This window comes from Castor canadensis, chromosome 10 (genome assembly GCF_047511655.1).
Source record: "Castor canadensis chromosome 10, mCasCan1.hap1v2, whole genome shotgun sequence".
Classification (NCBI taxonomy): domain Eukaryota; kingdom Metazoa; phylum Chordata; class Mammalia; order Rodentia; family Castoridae; genus Castor; species Castor canadensis.
Window position 1 is genome coordinate 136785481 of NC_133395.1, and position 26462 is coordinate 136811942.

Sequence of the window (26462 nt, forward strand, 5' to 3'; positions counted from 1 at the left end):
TTAGAGTTTTTAAGTGTAGACTTAGGTTCAGATCCCAGTTTTGCTACTATTTAGCTCTGTTTATGAGCTTGTTAGCCTGATCTCAAATTTCCTTTTCTGTAAAATGAGGCCAGTAAAATGAACAATGTTGTGCTGCTGTTAATCATCAAAATTTTTGCTTTTTATTAATGTAAGCTACTGACAGACATTCTAGCTAACAACAATGACATATTCCTTTTTGTTTATTCGAGTTTTCTTTGAGACAGGGTATTACTATGTGGCCCAGGCTGTTCTCTAACTCCTGATATTCTTGCCTCAGCCCCCTGAGCGCTGGGGTAATGTGCCTGCACAACCACGCCTAACTTGAACAGTAGTGTGTTCTTGGTATAGAAATCATGTGTAGTTGGAAAAAATTCTGTCACTACAACTTTTTTATTGCACTTTTGATTCCCCGCCATACTCTCCCCTCTGATGATAGTAAGTAGGATTATTGACAATTACTGAATAAATAATGATATCTAGAAGGCACTGTAGTTTGGAATCTTAGCAATGTACCGTGACTCAGTATTTCATTTTAAGAGCTGAGTTTCACTGTGAAACAATGCTGATAGTATTGAGTGAGCTAATGGAGTGGCTTTATAGTGTTAGTGTTTCTTCAGGGATACTCAGGGAGGGAGAGGAAGAGCTTTTGAAAGAGAATGTATAGGTCAGGCATGGTAATTCCAGGGCTCAGGAGGCTCAGGCAGGAGGACTGAAAGTTTAAGGACAGCCAGAGCTACATAGCCAGACCTTGTCTTTAAAAAAAAAAAAAAAAAAAAAAAAAAAGCCACTGATGGTATTTTCTGCAGCCACACCATGTCTTACTGCTATATAAGCATATATCATAGATGAAAGTGTGATCCATTACAGTTTATTTTAGGGTACTCATAACTTTAATATTTTAAAAAGTAAACTTACTGAATATTTTACAGTGGGTGAATACATGTGGAGCTAAATCCCTGTGATACTACTAGTGGAGGAGATACAGTTGCCAATTCATTCAAAAAATTGTTAGAAATAGGCAATAAAGGAGTAATAAATCTAGGTTTTAACGTATCTTAATAAGTGCCATGGCTTGCTTCCTAAAGTCTGGCAAAATAGTGTTCACAAAGATTTTCTTCCTTCTTTTTTCCCTGCCGTACTGGGGCTTTGAATTCAGGGCTTTGTACTTGTTAGGCAGGCGCTCTACCACTCTAGCCATACCACCAGCCCGGGCTGGCCTGGATAATGACATTGCTATTTATGCTTTTCGCCCAGCTGGGCTGACAGGTGCCCAGCATTTATTGGTTGAGATGGGGTCTTGCTAAAACTGTTAGTTTTGTCTGGCCTCGAAATGTGATCCTCTCCATCTCTGCCTCCTAAATAACTAGGATTACAGGAGTGCAGGTTTCAACTTGAGCCACACCCCAGCCCTTGTTTTTGTTTTTGTTTTTTTTTTTCTTTTTTCTTGAGACAGGGTTGCATTGTGTAGTCTAGGCTGGCCTTTAATGGGTGATCCTGCTTCAGCTTCAGCCTCTCAGATACTTGGGACCTCATGCATGTGCCAGCATACCCAGTTTATAATTATTTTTTTGTGTCTTCTGATGTTAGGAATGCCTGGGCTAGTCTTTAAAGATAAGTTCTTTTATAATGCACCTGTGGAACAGGGTTTTAATGTCTTCATTTATCTTCCAGGTAGAAAATAGAACTGAGAGCTGGGGACTGGTGGCTCATGCCTGTAATCCTAGCTAGTCAGGAGGATCGGAGTTTGAAACCAGACCAGGCAAATAGTTCTGTAGACCCTATCTCAAAAAAAAAAAAATCCAATACAAAAATGGCTGGTGGAGTGGTTCAAGGTGTAGTCCCTAAGTTCAAACCTCAGTACTACAAAAACAAAAACAAAAAAACAACGAAAAACAAAAAACTGGGAAGAGGTCATACAGATGTTGTTATCTGACATGATACATGTAATTCTTGTCACATCTAGGGAATTTTTCATTCTAATTTTTGAGTTTTGAGCATCGGTAGTAATCATGGGTTAAATTGTAACCTCGGAGACTGTTTCTGGGTGACTTCTTAGTAATGTTTCAGACATTTGTTTAATTGCAAGCCTAAATAGCCACTAATGGATGTTGCAGTTTCAATAGTGAAGTTTATTTCCCTGGAAGTAGAATGAAGTAGACTTAGAATGTTTATAAAATGCTTGTCACCAGTGAGATTCTTCAAATGGCTTAGAAAAACTCCCATATAACTTCCTTTAAAGAAATGGAGCTGAACAGGAAGTAAAAGTACTTAATGGACAGTGCTGGCTCTGGGAATCCTGAGTCAGTTCAGTTCCTGCATTTGTACTGTCTCAAGTTAGTGCAGTGTGAGGTGCAAGGCTTGAAGGGCTCCCGATTAGCGTATGTTCCTCACTCTGAGGACCATGTGTGGCAAGTTTTAAAAGTAGTGCCACCCCTCACCCCATTTCTTTTTGGCCAGTTTTTTTTTTTTTCCTAAATTACAACACATTAATCTTGTCTTTGAAATTCTGTTTAGTCAATGCTGGAGTGGGTTTCCAGACTGCTTGAAAATGAGGGAGACATAGTAAAAAAAAAAATAAAATGAAAAACTGAATGAGGAGTATGACCAAAAGGGAAAAGACACCCTGAGAGAAGCAAGGGTATGTGCCACAGCTGTGATGTATCGTATCCTGAATATTCTAGGGAAGAGTAATGGCTCCTGGGACACCCTCGATTACCACTAATAACCTTCTGGTAGGAGGTTGGTATTACTAACATTCGGCTGGAAAATCACAATCTAGGCCATTCAGCAAATGTAGTTGTTTCTCTCTGAAGGGCTGGTGACCCCACTTACCCTTAACGTGTAGTGCATTGCTGTGGGTTGGCACGAATGTTGTCACCATAATGTATTCTTGCTGTCATCACTGCCTTTTACCATTGTACTTGTTTAAGGATAGTCAGTCTTTTTAAATATTGTGAACTTTTTTTGTATCAGGATAATTCTGGGTTCATAAAATCAGTTGGAAAATGTTCTTGTCCTTGTATTTTTGAGGAACAGATTATGTAGAATTGGTATGGTTTCTTCTTTATATATTTGGTACAGTTTACCAGAGAAACCAATTAAGCCTGGAGATTTCTCCCACTTGTCCTCCCAGGACTTTGCCTATGCTAGGCAAGCACATTACTAATGAGCTATACCCCTGGCCCTATAATGTATTCTTTGGCCCTCCCTTTCTCCCACCCACCTCTCTTTTTTGGTGTGTATGTGTGTGATGCTGGGGATGAGCCTGGGGCTTCATGTATGCTGGCTTAGTGCTCTACCACCAAACCACATCCCCGGCCCTGATTTTATTTTTTTGGGACTGGGTCTTGCTGTGTGGCCTGTGCTGGCCTGAAATGTACTATGTAACCAGGTGACTGTGAATTCTTGTCTTCCTGCCTCAGCCTCTTGAGTTGCTGGGGTTACAGGTGTGCTGTATCACTAGAGCCTCTGATTATCTAAAAGGTTTTAAATTACTATTTCCATTTGTTTTATAGATAACTGATTTAGAGGATTGTTCAAAGGTTTTTTTTTTTTTTGGTCATACTAGAGTTTGAATTCAGGGCCTTGTGCTTACTGGGTAGTTTCTCTACCGCTTGATGCAAGCCCTCCCCCACCCAATTTTTTTTTTTTTTTTAAGATAGGGTCGTGCCATGTAGCTCAGGCTGGCTTTGAACGCAAGACCCTCCAGAATCTCCTGCCTCAGTCTCTTGAGTTCTGGGATTTTAAGGGGGCCATGGTTCTAGGCATAGGAAACACACTGCAATGGGGTCTTGGAGTGGGGAACAGAAAATGGACTCAGCTCCTTGTATTTATTTTGTTCAGTTTTTGAGACAGTTTTTGCTGTGTAGCCCAGGCTGGCCTCTGAGAGCTGGGATTGCAGATATGCATGCCACACCCCACTCTTAAATTGGTGAATTTATACGAACACATTGTTTATAGGATTTCTTTATTATCTCTTTAATGTCTGTGGAGTCTGTAGTGATATCCCTTCTTTCTTTATTAGTGTTGGTTGGCATGCTACAGATTGAACCAAGGGTATTGGGCATGATAAGAAAGTCCTCTACCACTGAGCTGCACCCAAGCCTAGGTTGCCATTTCATTTATGTCTTTAGAGAACTAGCTTTTTGTTTCATCCATATAACTTCTGTTGATATTTTGTTTTCAGTTATTCTTTTCGACTTTATTTCCTTGTGCTTGATTTGAACTTTTTTTTCCTCTTTTCCTAGTTTCTTAAATTGGAGGCTTAGATCGTTAATTTGAAATAGTTTATCTTTTCTAGTATAAGCATTAGAGTGTAAGCACTCCTCAGCTGTGGCCTATAGATTTTTATGTTTTTCACTTAGTTTAAAACATTTTCTAATTTCCCTTGAGACTTCTTCATTCACTCATGGGTTATATAACCAAGTATTTAGCCAGGCATGGTGGTGCATTCCTGTCATTCCAGCACTCAGGAGGCTGTGGCAGGACGATCTTGAGTTTGAGTTCAAGGCCACTTGGGCAGAGGTAGCAGCCAGACACTGTCTCAAAAGTAAAATAAAAGGGCTAGCGTGTGGCTCAACTGGTAGAGAACTTGCCTGGCATGCTCAAGGTCCTGGGTTCAGTTCCCAGTGCTGCAAAATAAAACAGCAAACTAGTAGAAGATGGAAACTACATCAACAACATAGGATAAATCTCGTATGACAAACCCACAGCAAACATCACACTCGTTCTTAAAAATGGTAAGCTTTCCTCCAGGATAAAGAATCGGAAAGGAAGACTGCTTTTGCCACTTATATTCAATGTAGCACTGGAAATTCTAGCCAGAGGAATTATGTAAGAAAAAGAAATAAAAATGATCAGGGCTGGGATGTGGCTCAAGTGGTAGAGTAAGATCCTCCTGCCTCTGTCCTGTAGCTGGGATTGCAGGTGTTCACTACCAACCTGGCTTTTTTTGTTTTTGATATGTTGCCTAGGCTGAGCGCAAGTAATTCTCCTGTCTCAGCCTCCCATTTGCTAGAGTTACAGGCGTGGCTACTATACCTAGTAGTAGAATGTTTTTTTTAAATCTTGAAAAGGGTGTTTTGTCCAGTGCTTTTTTTTTTTTTTAAAGTTAATTGAGATGATCAAATGAATTTCCCCCAGCCACTTTAATCTGTTAATGTGCTGTACTATGTTGATATATATTTTTTTCTTTTTTTTTTTTTCTGGTAGTGCTGGGGATCAGATCCAGGACCTCAACTGTGACTGATGAAAGAACTGTGATTGATGAAAGGCAAGAGATAAGACTAACCCCTGTATTTGTTGTGCAGCTTTTTTTTTTTTTTTTTTGTTTTTTAATCAGTACTGGGGTTTGAACTTAGGGTCTATGCCTTGAGCCACTCCATCAGCCCTTTTTGTGATGTGTTTTTTTGAGATAAAATCTTGCTAACTATTTGCCTGGGCTGGGTTCGAACTGTGATCCACTGGTTCCTGACTGCTTATAGATCTTAGTGATGATCCCTGATGCGTGATGAATTGCCTCTTTCTTGTTGCTTTCAAGACAGTCTCTTTATTGTTGTCTTTGACTGTTTGATTTTAATGTATAGGTCTCTTTGAATTTATTGTATTTAGAATTTTCCAGAATTTCCTAATGTGTATGATGCTCAGCTTGATGGTGTCCTACAGGTCTCTTGAATTCAATTCACTTTTCTTCTTCAGTCTTCTTTTTCTTTTTGTCTTTTACTTCATAAATTCAGTTGGCCTATCTTCAAGTTTGTCTGTTGATTGTTTCTGCCTCCTCATACTTCCTCTGAATCCCTCTAGGGAATTTTTCTTTTCAGTCATTGTATTTTTCAGCTCTAGAATTTTTTTTAGATTTTTTTTTTTTTTTTTTTTTTTTTTTGCTTTATTGGTTGTGTTCATACATTGTGTTCTTGACTAATCTTTCTCAGAGTCAGTTTCTATTGGTGAATTGTTTCCTTGAGGGCATACTGCCCTATGTGGTTATATCTCATGGTTTTTTTTTTGTTGTTGTTGTTGAAACTGGAAATTTTAATCTTAGAGTGTACTAACTCTGGAAATCACATTTTCTTCCTTCCCCAGCATTTACTGTTTCTTGTTGTTTTTTTAACAGTGTCTTACTATGTGGCCTAGGTTGACCTCAACCTTGGGATCTTCCTCCTGCCTCAGCCTTGGCTCCCAAGTGCTGGGATTATATGTGTGTGCTACCAGGCCCAGCTATTTTTTTTTTAATTGTTGTAGGCTACCTCTATGTTGAGAATCAGCCAGAAGTGCAAATCCAAGATCTTCTCAGGTATTTTCTGAGCCTGTGTTTTTCTCTGGGCATGTGTAGTCATGTTCTAATTTCTCCCATATTTGTAGTTAACTTTGAAAAAAATTGATACAAGAGGGGTGTCAAACATTCTTATTAACAATGATCAGAAAAACCTAAGAGGAGATAATGTAGTGATGTGTCATTATCTAACATCACTTGAAAAAAAAAGTTGGATATAAACTATGCAGTTCTTTTGAGTATCCTTCACTTTAGTATCTGGCTCGCAAAGGGGAGAAAAAAAAATGCTCCAGTAGACTCTGGAATTCCAAAATAGTTGAATGGAACAGATTCTGCCAGTGTAGCTAGAGAGCTAGTTGTCTGGATGGGGAGACAGATTGCCGAAACTTCCTGCTCTACCAACTTCCTAGAATTCTCTTGTGGCTCTGGGGAGGGTGCTGTTTCTCGCTCCCTCCCTTGTTAGAGCGAGCTTTTTCTCTTGCTCCTGGTTATTACTGAACCTAACTGGGGCTATTGGGGGCGATTGGAGATTCAGAAAAGACACAGGATAGACAGACAAAGTGGGGTCAGGTGTGTTGGGTATTCTGGTGGAGATGCCCAACCCTCATTGCTTCTCTTTTTTGATTCTTTAAGGCCTTACTCCTTGCAGTTCTCTAAGACCTTGCTTCTAAAGTCTTCTTTAAAACCTTGCTTAAAACCTTTTTCCTAGATCGCACTGTCCCATGTTTTCTCTTAGCTTATCTTCAGCTTAATTGCTCTTAAAGTCTTTTGCCCCCAGGCTTGCAGCTTTTCTTTAGCTTTCTTAAAGCCTCAGTGCTCAGACTTGCAAATTCTCGGTCCTCTCTCTTGCACTGTCCATTTTCTCTTTGGCTTTTCTTTAGCTTCTAAAGCCTTTGTTAAAGTTCTTTCTTTGGCTTTGCTTTCCTAAGGCCTTTGTTAAAGTTCTCAGTGCAGGCTTCCTATCAGCCCCTCTTTGGACATTGTTTTCCCTTCAGCAATTTCCCTGCAATTCTTTTGCCTTCAGTAATTCTTTTCCTTTCCAAAAGCTTCCCACACCAAAAAGCCCAAAGCAAAAGAATCAAGCAAAAGCCAAAGCCCCCCAAAGTTCTCCAAACCAAAAGCCAAAGGCAAAGAGCAAAAAGCCTTAAGCCCTCCTTCAGCGGGCCTTTTATAAATAGTGGCAAACGGGGTGGAGCAGAGGCTCTCAGGGAGGGGTGTGACGTTGTTACAGGAGAAACCTGCCTACCTGCTTTTCCGAACACAAGCTTAGGAGACACAGCTGTTCTGCTTTTTTATGTTTGTGGCGGGGCTGTGCCTATCTTGGCCTACAGATGAAAGCAGTTGAGCCGCATCTTGCCTTGCTTTCGTCTAGTTCTCATAGGGTTTTCATAATCCGCTTTCCACATGGCTCTATTCATTTTTGTTTTTCAATATGTTTCCTCTGTGTTCTTAGATAATTTGTATTGACCTGTCTTCAAGTACATCAAATTTTTCCTCTGTGATTTGCATTCTCTCATTGAACTCATTCAGTGAGGGAGGCTTGTTCCCCGCCCTCCCCACCCCACAGTAGTGGGGTTTGACTCAGGGCCTTCACCTTGAGCCACTCCACCAGCCCTGGCTTTTTTTTTTTTTTTTTTTTGTGATGGGTTTTTTTCAAGATAGGATCTCATGAACTTTTTGCCCAGGCTAGCCTCAAGCTTCGATCCTCCTGATCTCTGCCTCCTGAGTAACTAGGATTGTGGGAAAAAAGGCATCCAGCTTTTAAAAAATTTGTTTATGTTTTAACTTTTGTTAGTGTGTTTTTCAGTTCTAAGAGCTCCATTTGTTTCTATTTTAGTTTTTATTTGCTGAATTTTCTATTCCATTCATTCCAAGAGTATTCACCCTTACTTCTTGGAACATGATTATTATTCCATCATTTGGGGCATCTTTTAAAAAAATAAAAAATTTTTTGGCAGTACTGGCATTTGAACCCCCAACTTCTGTGGCATAGTGATGTTGACATCTGCTGAATGTGTTTTTCCCTTGCTAGTTTTTTTTCTTTTTTTGACAGGGTCTCGCTGTAGCTCAGGCTGGCCTTGAACTTGCTGTCCTTATGCCTCAACTTCCCAAGTACTGGGTCTACCACTTTGCCCAACCCCCTTAGTAGTTTTTGAGAATTGTTTGATTTTTTTTCATATGTTCAGTTATTTGGGGTACTTAACTATTATGTGACACTGAGTTTTATTCTCTTGGAGCATATTGATTTGATGTTTTATTTTGCTTTAATAGGTAATTGACTCAGGATTCAAGCCACAAGATCAAACCTAACTTTATCTATGGCTCTTGGTTCCATTGTTAGTTCAGTTTTCAGTCTTCATAGTGTTTGTTGATCTTTCTTGTCTATATGTCATTCAGGAGTCAACCAGAAGCCTGGATGGTGATGTCCTCCATAGTAGAGTTCTTAAAACCAGGCGTTACTTAGAGTCAGGTCCATGTGTCACTGCTTGAAGATGAGCCTGGGAGTTCATACACAACTTTTTAGAATCCATTTCTGTAGTTCTTTCATTTCTTAGTTTCCTCCAGAAATATCTTTTCCTGGTTCCCAGTCATGTAGCTAAAAAAACTTAAGGCTTCAGTCTCCATGCTTTGCTGCGCCATCCTCACCTGTCTGTCTCTTAGGGTCAAGTCAACAGATTCCTTTTTCCACTTCTTGTCCCTAAGCACCTTTTTGGACTGCAGTTCTCTGGTTAGAGGGCATATCCTTCTCTCTAGGTATCATGGCTGAAACAAGTACATTCAGCATCTAGGCTTGGTTTTTGTCTGGGACAGTGGCAAAAAATTCTGGGTGATTTCTCCTCTTCTGTCTTATACTCCCTGTTCCATGCACACCCTCTTCAGACCAAGAAGAGAAGACTTTTCTTGGACCCTTTTCTGTTCATGCCTGGTTTTCATATCTGGCAGTTGAGCTGCTTTGAATCCAGATTGGGAGATAAGACAAAAACAAATAGCAAGACTAAGAAACAGCACCAAATTGTTTGAGTTGCAGTTTTCTTCTTAATCTACCTGCTGCCACCCACTTTTGAGTCCTCAGCTGCTCCATCCAGGGTTTTCAAGTCTCATAGACCCTGCATGGTGAGGATGGTAGCAAATATTGAATACTTTCTCTATAGCAGATACTGTTCAGAATACTGTGTTTTGATCCATTTAGTTTTTAAACAAGAAGAGACTATTATAATCTCCATTTTACATTTGGGTAAAGTGATGCATTACAAGTTAAGGGATGTGCACAAAGAAGAAACAGCTGGGCTAAGATCAGAGTTGTAACTCTCTCCAGAGTCCCACTTACTTTTTTTTTTTTTTGGTGGGGTGGGGTGCAATTTGAGGGTTTGAACTCAGGGCCTCTTGCTTTCTAGGCAGTACTCTACCACTTGAACCACTCCACCAGCCCTTTTTCTGTGTTGGGTATTTTTGAGATAGGGTCTCGCTTTTGTTGCTCAGGCTGGCCTCTAACCACAGTCCTCTAGATCTCTGCCTTCTGAGCAGCTAGGATTATAGGTGTGAGTACGTCTTGCCAGACTCCCAGTAATGAGCACTGGATTAGCACTACTTCTGTATTACTGTGTGTTCACATCTGTTAACTGAGAAAATGAGTGAGGCTTCTAGAATAATTTCACAGTTGCCACAGTCACAGGGCTCTTAATACTTCAGCTGTGTGAGTTTACTCTCAGAGCCTTGTGATAAAGACTAGGCTTTGGGAGCTGCAGATGTAGCTCAGTGGTAGAGCATTTGCCTTAGCATGCGTGAGTCATGGGATTTCAGTCCCTAGACAGACAGATAGACAGACAGACAGACAGACACACACACACACACACACACACACACACACACACACACACACACGAGGGGAGGAAGTATTTATGCTAAGAAGAAAAGTTAAAAAGGAAAGTAGTTGACAGTTTATAGACCAACCAAACAGCATTGAGGTCTGAAAATGTGACTTGTATTCTGATTCCCTCATGGTTCCAACATTAGAATCTGCTGCAGCTGAATGTGAATAGTTTATAGTGAATAGTATTTATTTTATTTAAAATATTTTTACCATGTAAAAATGGGTATTTATTAAAGAATGTGGTGAATCCTTCATGTTCATGGGAAGTACATCCATGTACTTTAATGATGTGACAAGCAAGTAAATGCTGTGTTTGCTAGAGTTCCATAGCACCAGGATTTCTATTTATTGGCCAACTTTACATTGTTATTACCTCATCAGGGTTTCTGATACCTGAGTGAGAATACTGCCCTGGGGAATGGTTGCTGCTTGATTGAGTAGGGGTGTTCAGGGGAACATGAATTCACAGCCAAGCAAGTTGAAATTTCCTCGAGCAGTTTGTTGGCTGTAGATTATGAGATGGTTATTAGAGTGCTGCTAATGAAAGGTGGAGTGAACATAGGAAGTAATCACTAGAGACCTTGTGAAGTGAATGTTCTTCAGCAGTAGAGGTTCACAGAAGGAGTATTCAGGCTCCTAATTGAAACTGCTTTGGAGAACATTTTAATCCTCAGAAATTGGCATTGTAAAGCAGGAGATGCACAGTAGCTCCATTGGTGTTAGCATGCAGTAAGAATTAATTAGTTGTTTCAAATGAGTTAGAATTGGAACACCAGCAGCATCAGACATTTAATTAGTATTTGGAGAGTCCCTATGTACCATTATATTTTATAAAAAGTTGTTATCTAGAGAATTTTTGTCTGATGCATTCAGTTTTCATAGCCTCATGATAGAGAAAATGTAATGAGTTTTATATTCATGTATTTTGGCAGAACTGAGGTTTGAACTCAGAGTCTCAGGTTCTACCACTTGAGCCATGCCTTCAAGCCCCTTTTGCTTTAAGTTATTTTTCAGATAAGGTCTCTATTTTTTGCTCTGGCTGGTCTTGGACCAAGGTCCTCCTACCTCTGTCTCCTGTGTAAATCGGATTACAGGTGTGGACCAACACATCCTGCTTATTTGTTGAGATGAGGTTTTGGTAGCTTTTTGCCCTAACTATCCTCAAAGCATGTTCCTTCTGGTCATCTTTTCCTCAGTATCTGGGGTTACAGACATGAGTCCATTGTGCCCAACCAGTACTTTATTATGTGGTGACTCTTCTCACATGTGCTTATTTTCCTGTGGGAAATAGTTGCATCTGCAGTTGAAGTCAATTTAAATTTGTGATAACACTGAGAACAGATCATTGTCTTTGAGGAAGTTATTTAAGGAATGATTATCCAGAGTGCTCTGCAATCAGGAGAAAATGATCCTTGAAATATTACTGTACTGAGTCACTATGAACATATTTTCTAGCCCCTTAAAAAGAGAGTCCAAAAGGAGGATGTCGTGTATGATATATGTGTTCACAACGGTACAAACATATGGTTTGTACCGTTAAAGTGGTGTAGAATCCCAATTTCTTTTTTTAAAAATTTTTTTTGGTAGTACTGGGGTTTGAACTCAGGACTTCACACTTGCTAGCATGCGCTTTACTAGTTGAGCCACTCTGCCAGCCTTTCTTTCTTTCTTTCTTTTTTGGTGTAGACTGAGGTTTGAATTGAGGACTTTCTGCTTGCAAAGTGTGCTCTGACACTTAAACTATGCCTCCAGCCCATTTTGCTCTGGTTTTGGAGATGGGGGTTTCACAAATTATTTGCCTAGGCTGGCCTCAAACTTTGATCCTCCTGTTCTTAGCCTCCCAAGTAGCCAGGGTTACAGCCATGAGCATGGCGTTTCCTCATGCTTCCATTACTTTCCTGGTGATTTCCCAAAAATTAAGAGAAGACTGTTCATTTTCTGACTTATAAATTAATATTAAAACATTGGAATAGGTTGTATAATTTTAAGAGGAAAACAAGGTATGGTGACAATTTTAAAGCCAATTAAGATACATTGTAGGCACATATGTAAATGGCACCCCTTTGCCACTAATACATGCCAATAAAAAAGACACTAACTTACAAGTCTTCTAACAGGAAAAACAACAACAATAATAAAAACAAACCTCTTGGGCAAAGTTAGTCTTGGCAAAGTCAGTCTTGGCAAAGTTAGCTAGACTCTTATCAAAAACAAAACAAAGCAAACCACAAAAAGGTCTGGGGCAAGGTTTGGGAGCCAGCTGCATCACCTAAGTGGTAGAGCACTTGCCTAGTAAGTTAGAGGCTCTGGGTTCGATCTCTGGTACCGAGAGGAGGGGACAGCTGTGGTGGTACACACCTGTAATCCTAGCACTTGGGAGGCTAAGGAGGATTGTGAAACTAGCCAGGGCTGCATAGTGAGACCTATCTTTAAAAAAAAAAAAAAAAAAAGAGGCCAAAGAAAAATGTTTTATTTGAAATTGAGTTTACAGAAAAGTTGGGAAAATAAAGTCATTGTGAAGAGCACCTGTTTACCCACCCTCAGAATTGAGCTGTTGTCAGCATTTTACCTCATTTGCTTTATTGTTTCTGCACTGTGTCACCTCACACCGAGCATTTTTCTGAACGTAAGGTATATATGTGTTCTTTGATATTCCTAAGTGTTTTATTTCCTAAGATTAGGGATATTCTCTTAGTTGACTCCAGAAGTTAACCACTCTAGTACGCTTAAAAGTAAATGTGATGCATCACAGATTGTATCTGTTCCAGTTTTGTTCGTTGACCCCATAATACCCTTCAGCAGTTTTCCCTCCAGTACAGGATCCCATGTGAGTTCAAGTACTGCCAAGTACTGCATTTGGTTGTTGTATCTCTTTAGTGTCTTTTATGCGAAACACATCTGTAGCCTTTCTGTGTCTTTTATGACATTGATATTTTTGAAAAATACTCCTCCCGTGGAGGTGTGGCTCATGTGGAGAGTGCCACTTTGCAAGCGTGAAGCCCTGAGTTCAAACCCCTGACCCATCTATTTATTTATTTAGTGGTACTGGGGTTTGAAAACTCAGGGCTTTGCTCTTGCTAGGTAGACCCCTCCCTCCCTTTTAAACAGTGTTTCTCACTTTCAGTTGTTCTGGTGTGTCCTCATGTTTCCATCCCTTTCCTGTGTTCTCAGCTGGAACATTGCATAGGTTATGGTGTGTTCTCATACTACTACCATTTTGTACGTACCAGATGTGCATCATTGTGATGCTAATCTGATCACCCAGTCAAGGTCTGATCCGATTTCTCCTGTTGTAATTACTCCCTGACCTCTTGCAACTAAGGAGTGGTTTGTGGAAATACACTTTTTTTTTTTTTTTTTTTTTGAGAAAAGGTCTCACTGTGTATCCCAAGCTGTCCTGCAACTCACTTTTGTAATTCAGGCTGGCCTTGAATTCGCAATCCTCCCGCCTCTGTCTCCTGAGTGCTGGGATTACAGGTATGCTGCACCATTCCCTGCAGTGGTTTATACCTTAAAGACCTTGAAAATATTCTGCTATACTCAAAAGTTCCCATTCAGAACTTCTTCAGCAAAAAATTGGTTGTCACTCTTTTTTCTTACTTTTCTCTTTTTCTTTCCTCTCTGTCCTTTTCTTTTCTCTTTTCTTTCTTTCACAAGCCTGTTGCACACTAAGCAAGTGTTCTACCACCAAGTATATTCCCAGTCCCGATGTTCTTTTTCTTACTAATGCAAATTGAAATGTAAGAGGCTCTTGCCAATAAGTCCACTTACTAGGAAAATGATAACGCATAATAATACTACAAAATTAAAAAAAAGTGTATTGTAATTACAGCATTTCATGTTTGAATTAAAATTTTGAAAGAAAAATAACAAATTTACTTTTTTATTGGCCACATGTTCTCACTTGTCAAGTGTATGAATTTTGGCAATGTGTGTTTAGCTTAAGAGCATAAAAAGACCATCCTATTTACTGTGTGAAAAGTAGTTTTTTTTTCTGGCCAAGAGAAATTTAATATGAGACTTTTGTGGTGTTCCTCAGTTTCATTCTGTCTTTACAAAGCAGTTTGATAACCAGTGCCTCAAATTCTTAGAGAAGAAACTGAGCTGCTTGTCAGAGAAGGTATTTTTCCACTTGTTTTTCAAGTTTATTTTGTCATATTAGATTGCTACTGTAGATGGATGGGTCAACCAAAGAGAAAGTTCTTTCTGGATGTTGTTGTTAACAGCATGCTTTGTCTATGTAAAAGAACAACTGTCAGATGTAATACATGCTAAGACTAGTGTAATCCTCGCTATTGGGGGACTGAGATTGGGAGGATTGTGGTTTGAGGCCAGCCTGGGCAAATAATTCACAAGACCCCCACCCTCCCATCTCTAAAATAATCAGAGCAAAAGTGGACTGAAGTTGTGGCTCAAGTGGTAGAGCACATGCTTTGCAAGTGCAAAGTCCTGAGTTCAAACCTCAGTCTTAACCAAAGAATAAAAAAAGATCCATTTAGAATTACCTTACTTTAAAAGCACAGAGATGTTGTTATTAGCAGTGTCAGATCTCACATTTTACCAGCAGTCAAAAGTACATGAAAATATTTACAAAGACTCCCTGCCTCCTCCATTATTGTCTTGAGAGTGTAGTGAGGTTTCTTTCCAGTAATAAAAGTTCACTTCCTCATGTCTTAGGACTTTTTTGATGCTAACTTGTACTATGCGTCCTCTCTTTAAATTCTTTTACTCTTTTCTATCTGCCTCATTTCTGAGATCTCTAGTGGTAAGTTCTACAATGGTAGAGTTGATAATGGTAGAACTTTTTGGAACATGGTCTGCTTCTTTGGTATACTAATGAATTTGGAGGGGAAAAGCCAGCTTGTAGACACTCAACTGTATTTGAAATGAAAGGAATATGAATAAAACATAATACAGAAATGTTAAAGCTGTAAGTGACTTGGAGGTACTCTTCAATTCCCTCTTCTAGAAAAGGAAGCAAAAGTTGCAAAGCTGGTCACATGATTTTTAGTGACTCCTAAGTAGCATAACTAGTAATAAGATGCCCTGGAAACTACAGCTCCATCCCCCTTCACAAAATCACAGTGAGTGTCCTGTGGAGTCACTGCTGTGTTTCTAAGTGAAAGCCAGTTTATGCTCCATATGCTATTTAAATAAGAAGGCAGTGATGAAAGCAAAGTTTGATTTCTGTGTCCTTCCCCCCAAGTTACTGTTCTGGTACTTCAAAAGATTAGCCTGTAACCATCTAGATCTTAATAATGTGACTTTGGACAAATAACTTAATTTGGCTTTGCCTTGTTTTTTCATCTGGAAAAATAAGGACAGTGCAACTCATTTTGTTTGTTATAAGCATTAAATAAGCCCTATGCCAGTGGTTCATGCCTGTAATCCTAGCTACTTGCTTGGGAGGCAGAGATCAGGAGGATTGCTGTTCAAAGCCATCTTGGGCAAATAGTTTGAGAGACCCTATCTCAAAAATTTGGCGGAGTGGCTCAAGGGGTAGAGCACCTGCTTTGCACATGTGAAGCCCTGAGTTCAAACCTTGGTCCCACACACAAAAAAAAGCTTTCTGTGCCTCTTGGTCCTCTACCAGTTGAGCCACACTACCAGTTCTTTTGCTTTTAGTTTGTTTTTCAGATAAGAACTCATGCTAACTTTGCCGGTGCTGCGATCCTCCTACCTCTGCCTCCCCAGTGACTGGAAATTGAACCTAGGTATTCACACATGCAAAGCATGTGCTGTACCACTAAGCTATACCCCTAACCCCCATCATTTTACTTTCTGTGTCTATGAATTTGACTACCTTTAGGTACCTCATAAAAGTGTAATTGTATAGTATTTATCTAGTGTTTTAGTTAATTAATTAACTAATTAATTAATTTTGGCGGGTAGGCCTGGGGCTTGAATTTAGGGCCTCTTGCTCACAAAGCAGACACACAGAACAGGAGCCACACTACTAGTCCATTTTGCTCTGGTTACTTTGGAGATGGCGTCTCGTGAAATACTTGCCTGGGCTGGCCTAAAACTGTGATCCTCCTGATCTAAGCCTCCTAAGTAGCTAGGGTTACAGGCGTGAACTAGCAGCACCCTGCTAAAATTATTTTTGTGGTGCTGGGGATTAAATCCAGGGCCTTGCACAGGCACTCCAGTACTTGAATCAGGCCCTGCACCTGACTCCCTCCCCTTTTTGAGGTAAGATCTCTGTAACAATACTATTCCATTATATGTATATATCATATTTTGCTTATTTATCTGCTTATATCTGTTTAGGGTTTTTCTACCTTTTGGCTATTGTGAATAATGCTATTATGAACATGGGTTTACAAAGTCTCTTTGAGTTACTGCTTTCAATTAGTTTGGGTATGTACCCAGAAGCATAGTTGCAGAATCATATGTTGTATTAGTTACTGTAATGAAATACCTGGGACTAGGTAACTTTGTAGCTGCATAAGTTCCCAGTCTGCTGCTGCCTGAAAAAGCCAGTAAGGAGAGACAGACTGATGGGAGAAGAAAATATTTTGTTAACAACAGGCTAGCATGTTGATGGGAGAAAGGGGGATGTCCATGGGGGTGGGAATGCATGTGTGGCTAGCAGAAGGTCACAGCAAACAATCAGCCAGTGTTAGGGCCTTGAAAATAAAAAGTCGTATTTGTTTAACCAGTCCATTGTTGAAAAAGTTGTTTATTCTAGGCTGCTTACCTAAAATGTTAGTCAAGTGAACTGAGAAATAATATTTAATAAAGTGGCCAGAATATAAATGCATAAAATCCATATTAACTCTGACTTGGTAAGATGTACTTTATAATAGCAGTAATAGAACATGGAGCAAAATGTATAAGACTTAGGATTATTACAGTACTTTTAATGAAAGATTGAAATAATTGAGTGGGCAAACCATGAGCCTGGGTGGAGAGATTTGATAGTGGTTAAATACTAAGACCTGATAAAAGGTAGTTCTTCTCAAACTAACACAGTATAATTCTACTCAGCATAACCAAGCCTAGCTCCAAAGTGATTTCTAAAGCTTATTTGAAATGTAGGAGATGAATCTAGACAATTTGAAAACATTCCAACTTCTTTTCTTTTTTAGCATTCCTGGGCATTAAAACCCTGTGCATCTGCACATGCTAGGCAAGCTTTCTACTGCAGAGCTACATTCCCAGCCATTGGTTTTTGAGACAAGCCTCACTATGTAGCCTAGGCTGGCCCAGAACTCATGATCTTCCTGCTTCTGCTTTCCACGTGCTGGGATTACAAGCATGTGCCACCATACCTAGCTGTTCCAAATCCTTGATCTGCTGTATAAAATAGTACCTAGTACAAGATGTAATAACAGACCTAGTGTTTATTCAGGAATGAACAGACTAATGGAAAAAATTGAGGACCCAGATATAGACTTTCTATATATTTTATTTAGCATATAACTTCTAATTAGTTGGGAAAGGGTAGAGTTTTTAATTAGTGGTGGATGACTATTAGTTATCCATTTGGAAATAGAAGCTTTCTTAATGCATATAATCAAATTCCAGATGGCTGAGTGCTTTAAATGTGAAAAATTCATAACATACTATTCCAAAATATTTAATTTTAGTCTAAGATATTGAAGTTAGAAACCAAAAAGAGAATCAAATTGATTACGTAAAAGGAAGAACTGACAATATTTTATAAGCTGTATTAAAAGAAACTCAAAAACTATTTGGCAGTGAGTTTTAACATTTTTTGACAAAATAAATGCAGAAAATAGAAAACTGAAATTTCTGATTTTTTTCTCCTTTGTGTATAAAAATGTTTATACAGGTGGGAGAATTTATAAATTTTTGTTTTTTGTTTTTTTGGCAGTATTGAGGTTTGAACTCAGGACATTGCATTTGCTAGACAAATACTCTACCACTTGAGATATACCCAGCCCTTTTTGTTTTGGGTTATTTTTCTGATAGGGTCTTACTTTTTTGCCTGGGGCTGGCCTCAGACCATGATCCTCCCATCTGTGTCTCCCTTGTAGCTGGTATGACAGATGTGATGATGCACATCTGTTTTGTTTTGTTGAGATATGGGGTCTCTAACTTTTTCCCTGGGCTGACCTTGAACCAAGATCCTCCTGATCGCTTCCTCCCAGTTAGCTGGTATTGCAGGTGTGAGCCACCATGTCTGCTCAGATAGTTCCTTTTATTTTGAGACAGGGTTGTGGTGTGTAACCCAGGCTGACCTCATACTTGAGATCCTCCTGCCCCAGTCTCCAGACTGCTTAGCTTACAGGTGTGCTCCACCACCCCTGGCTTCCCTTTTTAAACTTAAGGAAATCTGTAAAAAACTACAAGAGTTTCAAAATGTCCTTTTTAAAATGGGAAGTCTTTTTTTTTTTTTCCTTGAGTAAAATAATGCACTTCTTGAAGAATTAAGGCTATCAGGAAAATTTTCTTAAAGTAGATTCAAATGGGTACAAACGTAATGTTGATGCTAGAAGGTTAAACAGTGTTTATTGCTCCATATAAATATTTTTTGGTCGTACTAGGGATTGAACTTGGGGTCTCTATAAATATTGATCAATCTAACTTTAGGTGTCTTATTTTGTTTAGTCAGGTCAGTTCAGTGAAGACATGATACCTACAGTGGGCTTCAACATGAGGAAAGTAACTAAAGGTAACGTCACAATAAAGGTACGTCACCTTCTTGCCATGCTTGAATTAAATTGCTAGCAGAAATTTTTTGTTTGTTTCTCTGGTTTTGAGTATTTGCAGTCCTGAATGAGCTTGTTCTGAAAGAATGTAAATCAAGTATTTTCAGTTGTCTAGTAGATCAGAATGAGTAAGAGAGGAAATGTTAAGTGCCAAGAAAAAGAAAGAAACAAAACATAGTATATATGTTTGCATAAGTAGCATTTGGGATATAGATAGTGTTTGGATTGTCATACTACATTATTTCATGACTATTTTATGTTGGAAGGTAACAATTACTTAATCCATGGAAGTTTAGTATAGTTGAGGTAGCAAACTGTAAAACAGCTTGCCTTTCCTTTATTGTTAAGCCTAAAATTGAAGGTTTAACATAATTTTCTACTTTTTTGTTTTGTTTCCTTTTTTAAATTTATTTTTCACAGTGCTGGGAATCAAACCCAGGGCCACGTACTTGCTGGGCATGTACTCTACCCCGATCAGGTTACATCCTCAGCCTGTGAATACAATTTTCTTTTTAGATGAGCTTGACAGCTTTAAACACTGGACTGTTGGACTGTTTGTTAGGGAAAATACTTTTGCTTTTTTCTGTCATTGCTGTTTTAGTTCAGTAATTCATGAGAGTTTACTTTTATGGCCTGTACCACAATAACCATTTTGCCCAATTTTTGTGGTTCACACAGTCTGTTCACTAAACTGTCTCTGTGATTCTTCTAATGATGCTCCTAATTTAGTTGTGTATATGTGTTTTACCAGTGTCTATGCCTAAGTTGGAAAACCCTGGGAGTAAGTACCATGACTTAGGAGTTTTATGTAGCCCTGTGGTTAGCATGTTGCCCTACACAGTAGGCTGAATAATGAAGTCATGGAAAACGCCCAGTTGGGCATGTGGGCTATGTTATTTACAGGACAGTTTTAAATGACAGTATAAATGTGGACCATGTGAGACAACCAAACTTTAATAGATTCTCACCTGTTGGTTTTGGTCTTGGCATTTAATTCTGGATGATGCATCATTCTGTAGATTTTAAAATTGTTACCTTGGTGAAGTATATATTCAGTATTAGAAATGTATTGATGAACAGGCAACATACACTACATCTTTGCTTAAGCAGAATTTTAAATCTAATATAAGCATATTACACATGGCCTTCAGCTCAAGTTTCTAGGAACTTTGGCTATACCACTGTAAAATTGAACATATTTGTGTGATCTCACTCAGCTTCTTCACTCAGTGAGTTATTCGAATTGCCTTGTTAAGAGTTGTCTCGTCTGCTTTAAAGATCTGGGACATTGGAGGACAGCCCCGATTCCGGAGCATGTGGGAACGGTACTGCAGAGGAGTCAATGCCATTGTGTAAGTTCTTTTTTGTTTTGATGCTCTGAAAGATTGAATCTGCATCTGAGGCAATAAAATCTTTAATTCCATCAACATGAGGATTTTAAAAATTAGTCAGAAAAAGAGGCTTCCTTGTGTTTTTTGTTCACGCAGGTAAGAGCTACAGGACATAAATGTTTTACTAAGCATGTACTTGTGTCTGAGCAGTCTGGTTAAAAGTATTTATGTATGTTAAGCTCTTCTTTACCTAGGACTTAACTTATTAAGAATGTCAGTAACATAAATCCAAAGAAAATTAAAAATCAATAATTCTAGTCATCACCATCAAGACATATGGAGAAGGTATGTTGAAATCACTTCATTTTTCTTTTCAAGTTACATGATAGATGCTGCAGATCGTGAAAAGATAGAACCTTCTCGAAATGAACTACATAATCTTCTAGATAAACCGCAGTTACAAGGAATTCCAGTAAGTGTGGGCTATTTGTTGTTTTATACTCATAGTTGAACGATAGTAATCACCTCTTACTATCCGTGGAGATTGGTTCCAGGATCTCTACCATACAAAAGTCTGAGGGTTCTCAAGTACCCCTCTTTAACCTGGAATCCATGTAAAGAGCCATTAATAAATTTTCTCATGTGTGTCCAACATGTCTTTACTTACTTACTTACTTACTTGTTTTTGGGGTGCTGGGATGGAACCCAGGGCCTTGTGCATGCTCAGCAAACGCTCTGCCATTGAGCTGAATCTCTAGCCCTCTAGTTCTTGTTTGATTATTGGTTTGAGACTGCATCTCACTATGAAACCCAGGCTGGCTTCAAACTTTCTATCTTCCCACAGTGGTCTCTAGAGCTTTGGGATTATAGGAACAAATCACTGCGCCCAGCTCCTCAAGTCCTTTGTGTAAAATGGCATAGCATTGACATATAACCCATGTTCATCCTCATATTTCCTTGAAATAATGTCTTGACTACTTATAATACCTAATAAAATGTCAGGGCTGTGTAAATAATTGTTAGATTGTATTATTTAGGGAATGACAAGAAACAAACGTCTATACGTGTTCAGTACGGTTGGAACTTTTTTCCAAATATTTTTGGTGTGTGGTTGGTTGATTCCCTGGATGTGGCACCTGGGGCTATGGAGGACTGACTGCATATTATGTCTGAAGTTAGTAAGTGTCTTATTCTGGGCAGTATGCTACTGGGCTGTTTATGAATGCCTTCATCAGGCATCTACTAAACTATTTTGTAGAAGGACATGGTAATACAGAAGTCATTAGAAACATACTGCATGCATGGTGGATCTTACAGTTAGTGGAAAAGGTGGATGCTCTGCGAATGCTGGAATAATGGCAGATACGAAGGACTTTGAGAGTTGTAAGTTAAAAGGGAGATAGGATCCAGTTTGAGGGGAAGAAGGAAGTACTCTCTGAGAAAGTGGTGTGTGCACTGAGATCTGAAGGGTGTATAGGAATTTGAAGAATGGGAGGATAGGAAGGGAAGAGTTCCTGGCAAAGGCCCTTTGGTAGGAAGCAGGCTCCCTAGGCTCTCGAGAGCTGAACAGAGTAGGGAGGGTAGAGCAGTGTGTGTCATGCCATGCTGCAGTTAGGACACTAGAGGCCGCACTGGGCAGGACTATGTGAGAAACCATGAAAGTGTTCTAAATGATGCGGTTTATAATTTGAATATACCACTCTGATTACAGTTTAAGAATGAACTGAAGACCAGGTATGGTGGTATATTCTTGTAATTCTAGAACTCAGGAATCAGAAGCAGGAACATCAAGGACAGTCTGGGGTACCTAGTGAGACCCTGTCTCAACAAAAAGAAAGTGGTCAACAAGTGTCTCTGAGGAGGGTGGTTATAGGAAGCTTTTTTGATAGTAGAACCTTGAATTAGGGTGGCATGGTAGATAAGATGGCGAGGAGGAGAGATACTTAATAGCATAGCCATTAGATTTGGTAATAGATTAGAAGGAATAGTATAAAGATAATTCCTAGATCCTTACTCTTGTAATTAGATGGAGGGTGGTACCTTTAGTTGAGCTAAGGAATGCTGGGAAAGTACCAGGTTTTAGCCTCATCACAAGCTCATGAAGGTCAGAGACTTGAAATGTATTACTTTGGTTAATCCTTACAACATTTTGAGGTTTGTGGTGCCAGGTTTGAATCTCTGTCTGCCTGGTTCAAAGCTTGTTCCTTCTGTATTAAATATTAGTTCTGTATTTTTATCTTGGTCATCATAAAGGTTCTTAGTTGCAAATAATAGAGAACTGACTTAAGGGAACTGCAAGTGTGGTCCAGTGATAGAGTGCTTGCTTAGCATTTATAGTGCTTGCCTGCTTTCAATTGTACCTTAAAAAACTAGCAATAAATTAAAAAAGAAAGTGAATTTAACTAGAATGGATTTATTGGAAGGAGATTGGGTTGCTCACAAAGTCTATGGGAAGACTGCACATAAGCAGAGTCAGAAAATAAGCTGTAACAGGGAAGGTAAGCTGCCAGGCTCACATCCAAATTCATACCATAAAATAAATCTAGTGACAAGTTGAAGTTTCTGAACAGTGGGCAATGTTGCTATCATTGGAGGTGTTTGAGTTGATGCTCTTCCAACATTGCAGTGGGTTTGCCCTCCTTGCTTTCTTGCATCACTGAATCTGTATTTAAAGTATCAGTTGATTCTAGATTATGTGCCCATGCTGAAGCTGAAAGGAAAGCTGGGAAAGAAATCAATTATCTATGGAAGTAAGTAACTTTATTGAGAGGAAGGAACATAAGGTGTGGAAAAGATGCCAGGCAATCATGATCACAATTATTCATGGTATATGATTAGAAACTGAACAAGGTGCAGCTTGAGAACCTGGAGTAACTTCATTAACTGCGTGGTGAGGGTTAAGATTAGGGAAGGGAAGACATGCAACCAAATTTAACATTCCCCTAAAACTTTTCAGCACCCATGTCTGACTGTCCCTCTGCCCTTGCTTCCTTGTCCTTTGTGTACAATTGAACTAAGAGTCTAAGCCTATGAGGATATTGTTCAAAATGTCTGGAACTGGGGCCCAGGGAAGTATTAAGTGTGCAAGGGTGTGGTGTGTACTTTGTTGGGGTGGATGAAGAGAAAGATTCTGACTTGAAATGTGGATGCTATCAAGTAAGTTTATATACTCATACTCTCTGTTTTCGGTAGAGGAGAAAAGGATATTATATCTGGTAAAGGCAGTGGTGATTGAGAAGGCCTTCTTAGCTCTCTTTTGAAAGAATATTTAACACTCAGATAATAACATTTACTTGCAGAGCATATGATTACTATATTCATCCTGATGTCCATCCACATTTATCCATTTTCTTGGAATATTTAAAAATGATATTCTAAAGCTGGGCATGGTGGCACCCATGTGTAGGGAGATTAAGACAGGAGGATCAAGAGTTCAAGGTCAGCTTGAACCTCAAACAGAAACAAAAGACAAAGCAAAAAAAAAAGGTGGTTTATATGATGGATTCTGAATTTTACTGTATTTATTTAATTTTTGAGTCTGGCTTTCACTGTATGGCCCAGGTTGGCCTCAAACTCACTGTCTTCCTCCTTCAGCCTGCTGAGTGTTGGGATTACAGTCATGTACCACCATACCCAGCTTATTTTATTTGTTCATTTTTTGGTGCTTAGGATTAAACCCAGAGCCTCCGGCATGCTAGTACATGCACTTGTCACTGAGCTGCACTCCCAGTCCCTGGATTCTGAACTTTAGAAACCTTTTTGTACATGTTCACACATTTACTGGTTGACAGATAAAAAATGGTTTCTCCATCTTTGGTTGTTAAGTTGTATTCTTGTTTTGCTTATGATTTATTAAGAAATAGCAGAACCCACAACAAAGACTTAGAATTTTTTCCTTTAGTGCTAGGGATTAAACCCAGATGGGTATGTGTTCTACCACTGAGCTACAGCCTTAGCCCAAGACTTAGAGTTTTTTATTTTGTTTGTTTATTTATTTATTTTAAGTAAAAGTTGTACACATACTGAATGTGGAGCATCTTCATGGTAGACGTTAAGTGAATGCCAGTATATATTAAATGAATGAGATAGACCACCGGTTACACAAATAATGCTTTCAGATTGAGGTATGTGTTAACTCAAACCAGTGTTAACATCTTCAGATACCATAATGATATGCTTCTGTGACAGGTTTTATACATAAAAGTTTACCTTTAACCTTTTTTCTGTTTAAAGGTACTAGTTCTTGGAAACAAGAGAGATCTTCCAAATGCCTTGGATGAGAAACAGCTAATTGAAAAAATGTATGTCCTAAGATAATGAAAATGTTGTTTTAAAATTTTGATTCCAAATTACACTGTTTTGCTTACTATTTTGTTTAGCATTGTTACATTATTCAGTAATTATCATAATCGTGTTTTAGGTAGATAAACCTGACCTACCAGAGAAGCAAGACCCTAAAATTTTAGTAGTAGCAAAATAATTTCTTCAGCATAGTAATGAAAATAAGTAAAATTGAACAGAGTGATGAGTATAACAGCTGTTCTAAGCACAGACTTATTTGATTAATTCTGATTTTTACAGGAATCTGTCTGCTATTCAGGATAGAGAAATTTGCTGCTATTCAATTTCTTGCAAAGAAAAGGATAATATAGGTAAGAAATAACCGGTATTTTTGGAAGAAATGGATATCTTTGGGAGGAATCTGTAATGCTTCTTACTGTTTATTATCCCCGTTTCTGTTTAAATGACTTTCTTTAAAGAGCACCATTGCTTTTGCCTGAGGAAAAAGCATAGACATTATACCTTTTGGCAACAGATACAACATCCTAAATCTTCTCTGTGCAACTTGAAGAAATAATGCCGTGAGGTTAAACATTTGTGATGCCAATTTATTGTTTTAATTTTTTGTAGAGCTAGTATCCAACTGAAACAAAATGATGTTTTTGAAATAAGAGTTTGCAGAAAGTGTTATACAGGTACTAGAACAACTTCATTTATGGACTCAGTATATTACTGCAGTATGTCATCACTATTGGAAGTGTAAGCCAAAAATAGACTTTATCCACTTAATATTGTGTTTATTTCCTAGAACCGCCTTAACAAAGTACTACAACCTATGTGGTTTAAAACAGAAACTTACTCTCTCATGCTCACAAGGCTAGAAGGCTTAATCAAGGAGAGATGGGGTCATGCACTGGGGGAAGATCCATCCTTGCCTCTTTCTGGAAAGCTTGGGCTGCGTGCCAGCATTCGTGGCCATTTCTTGCCTATAGGTGTACCGCTCCACTCTCACATGGCCTTTTCCTCTGTGTGGGTGTATTGTCTTGGTTTAGGCCCCACCCTGATCTTACAGCATGATTTTATTTTAGCTGATTCCTTTTGCAGAGGTCTTCTGTACAAATAAAGTCACACTCTGAGATTGTGGGTGGACATGAATTTTTAGGAGGACATTATTCAATTTAGCACAGTGTCCTTAAAAATCATACATATATACATATATACTTTAATTTTTTTCTTTTTTTTCATGCTGGGGTTTGAACTTAGGGCTTTGTGCTTGCCAGGCAGAGTCTCTTCCACTTGAGCCACACCTCCAGTCCTATAGATATGTACTTGATAGCTCAACTTCAGTCTCTTAACTAATTTAGTGAGGTAGTATTTAATAAATAAGTACATTAGAATAAGTGTAATAAGTAATATCAAAGTAGTATATTTAGTAAGGAACTGATATTTTTTTATCCTCTATTCAGTATGTTTCAGTTCTCATCATTCACAACTGGTTTTCAAGTTAATTGCAGTGTATCCTCCATCTCACCTCCAAACATGTTCCAAAGAGCTCAGAATGTTCAAAGTTGTTGTGGCAGATTCTGGGGTTCCTTTAAAGACCATGTAAAGGCAGTGTAAGCCATGATGGACACAAAATTTCCTCTGTTAAGTGGAGAGAGTAAGTGACTCTAGGGTACTAGGAGCATTCAGTTGAGAACAGACTCTAAAAAGTATTTATGGTTAATTGGTCTTTAAAGTTTTTTACATGCGAGTGGGAGAATCTCTTGTTAAATTTTAATGTATGCATTCCCTCTCTCCCATGAGAGAGCTTACTTCTACATCAGTGTTTTCAGAGGCAGTGTCTAGAGTCATTTTTCTTTCCACTGTGTTGAGTGCGTTGTCTCCTCATAACGAGGAGACTGGCGTTGAGGAGACATCTCCAGTGACTAGAGATGTTGCTAAACACCCTGCAGTCCACACACTAAAGGATTAGCCAGCATGAAATATCACTAGTAGTAGACTGAGAA

General features: G+C 38.9%; 1 protein-coding gene across 2 annotated transcripts in view; it reads left to right on the forward strand.

Moving 5' to 3' along the window:
• Arl8b (ARF like GTPase 8B) overlaps positions 1 to 26462 on the forward strand; it is a 42612-nt gene that overhangs the window by 10390 nt on the left and 5760 nt on the right. For both annotated transcript variants that reach the window (XM_074044287.1, XM_020184078.2), the window contains exons 2-6: positions 18741 to 18821; positions 20120 to 20193; positions 20551 to 20644; positions 24406 to 24473; positions 24754 to 24824. In XM_074044287.1, coding sequence (XP_073900388.1) covers positions 18741 to 18821; positions 20120 to 20193; positions 20551 to 20644; positions 24406 to 24473; positions 24754 to 24824 — 388 coding nt within the window. The remainder of the gene's footprint in view (positions 1 to 18740; positions 18822 to 20119; positions 20194 to 20550; positions 20645 to 24405; positions 24474 to 24753; positions 24825 to 26462) is intronic.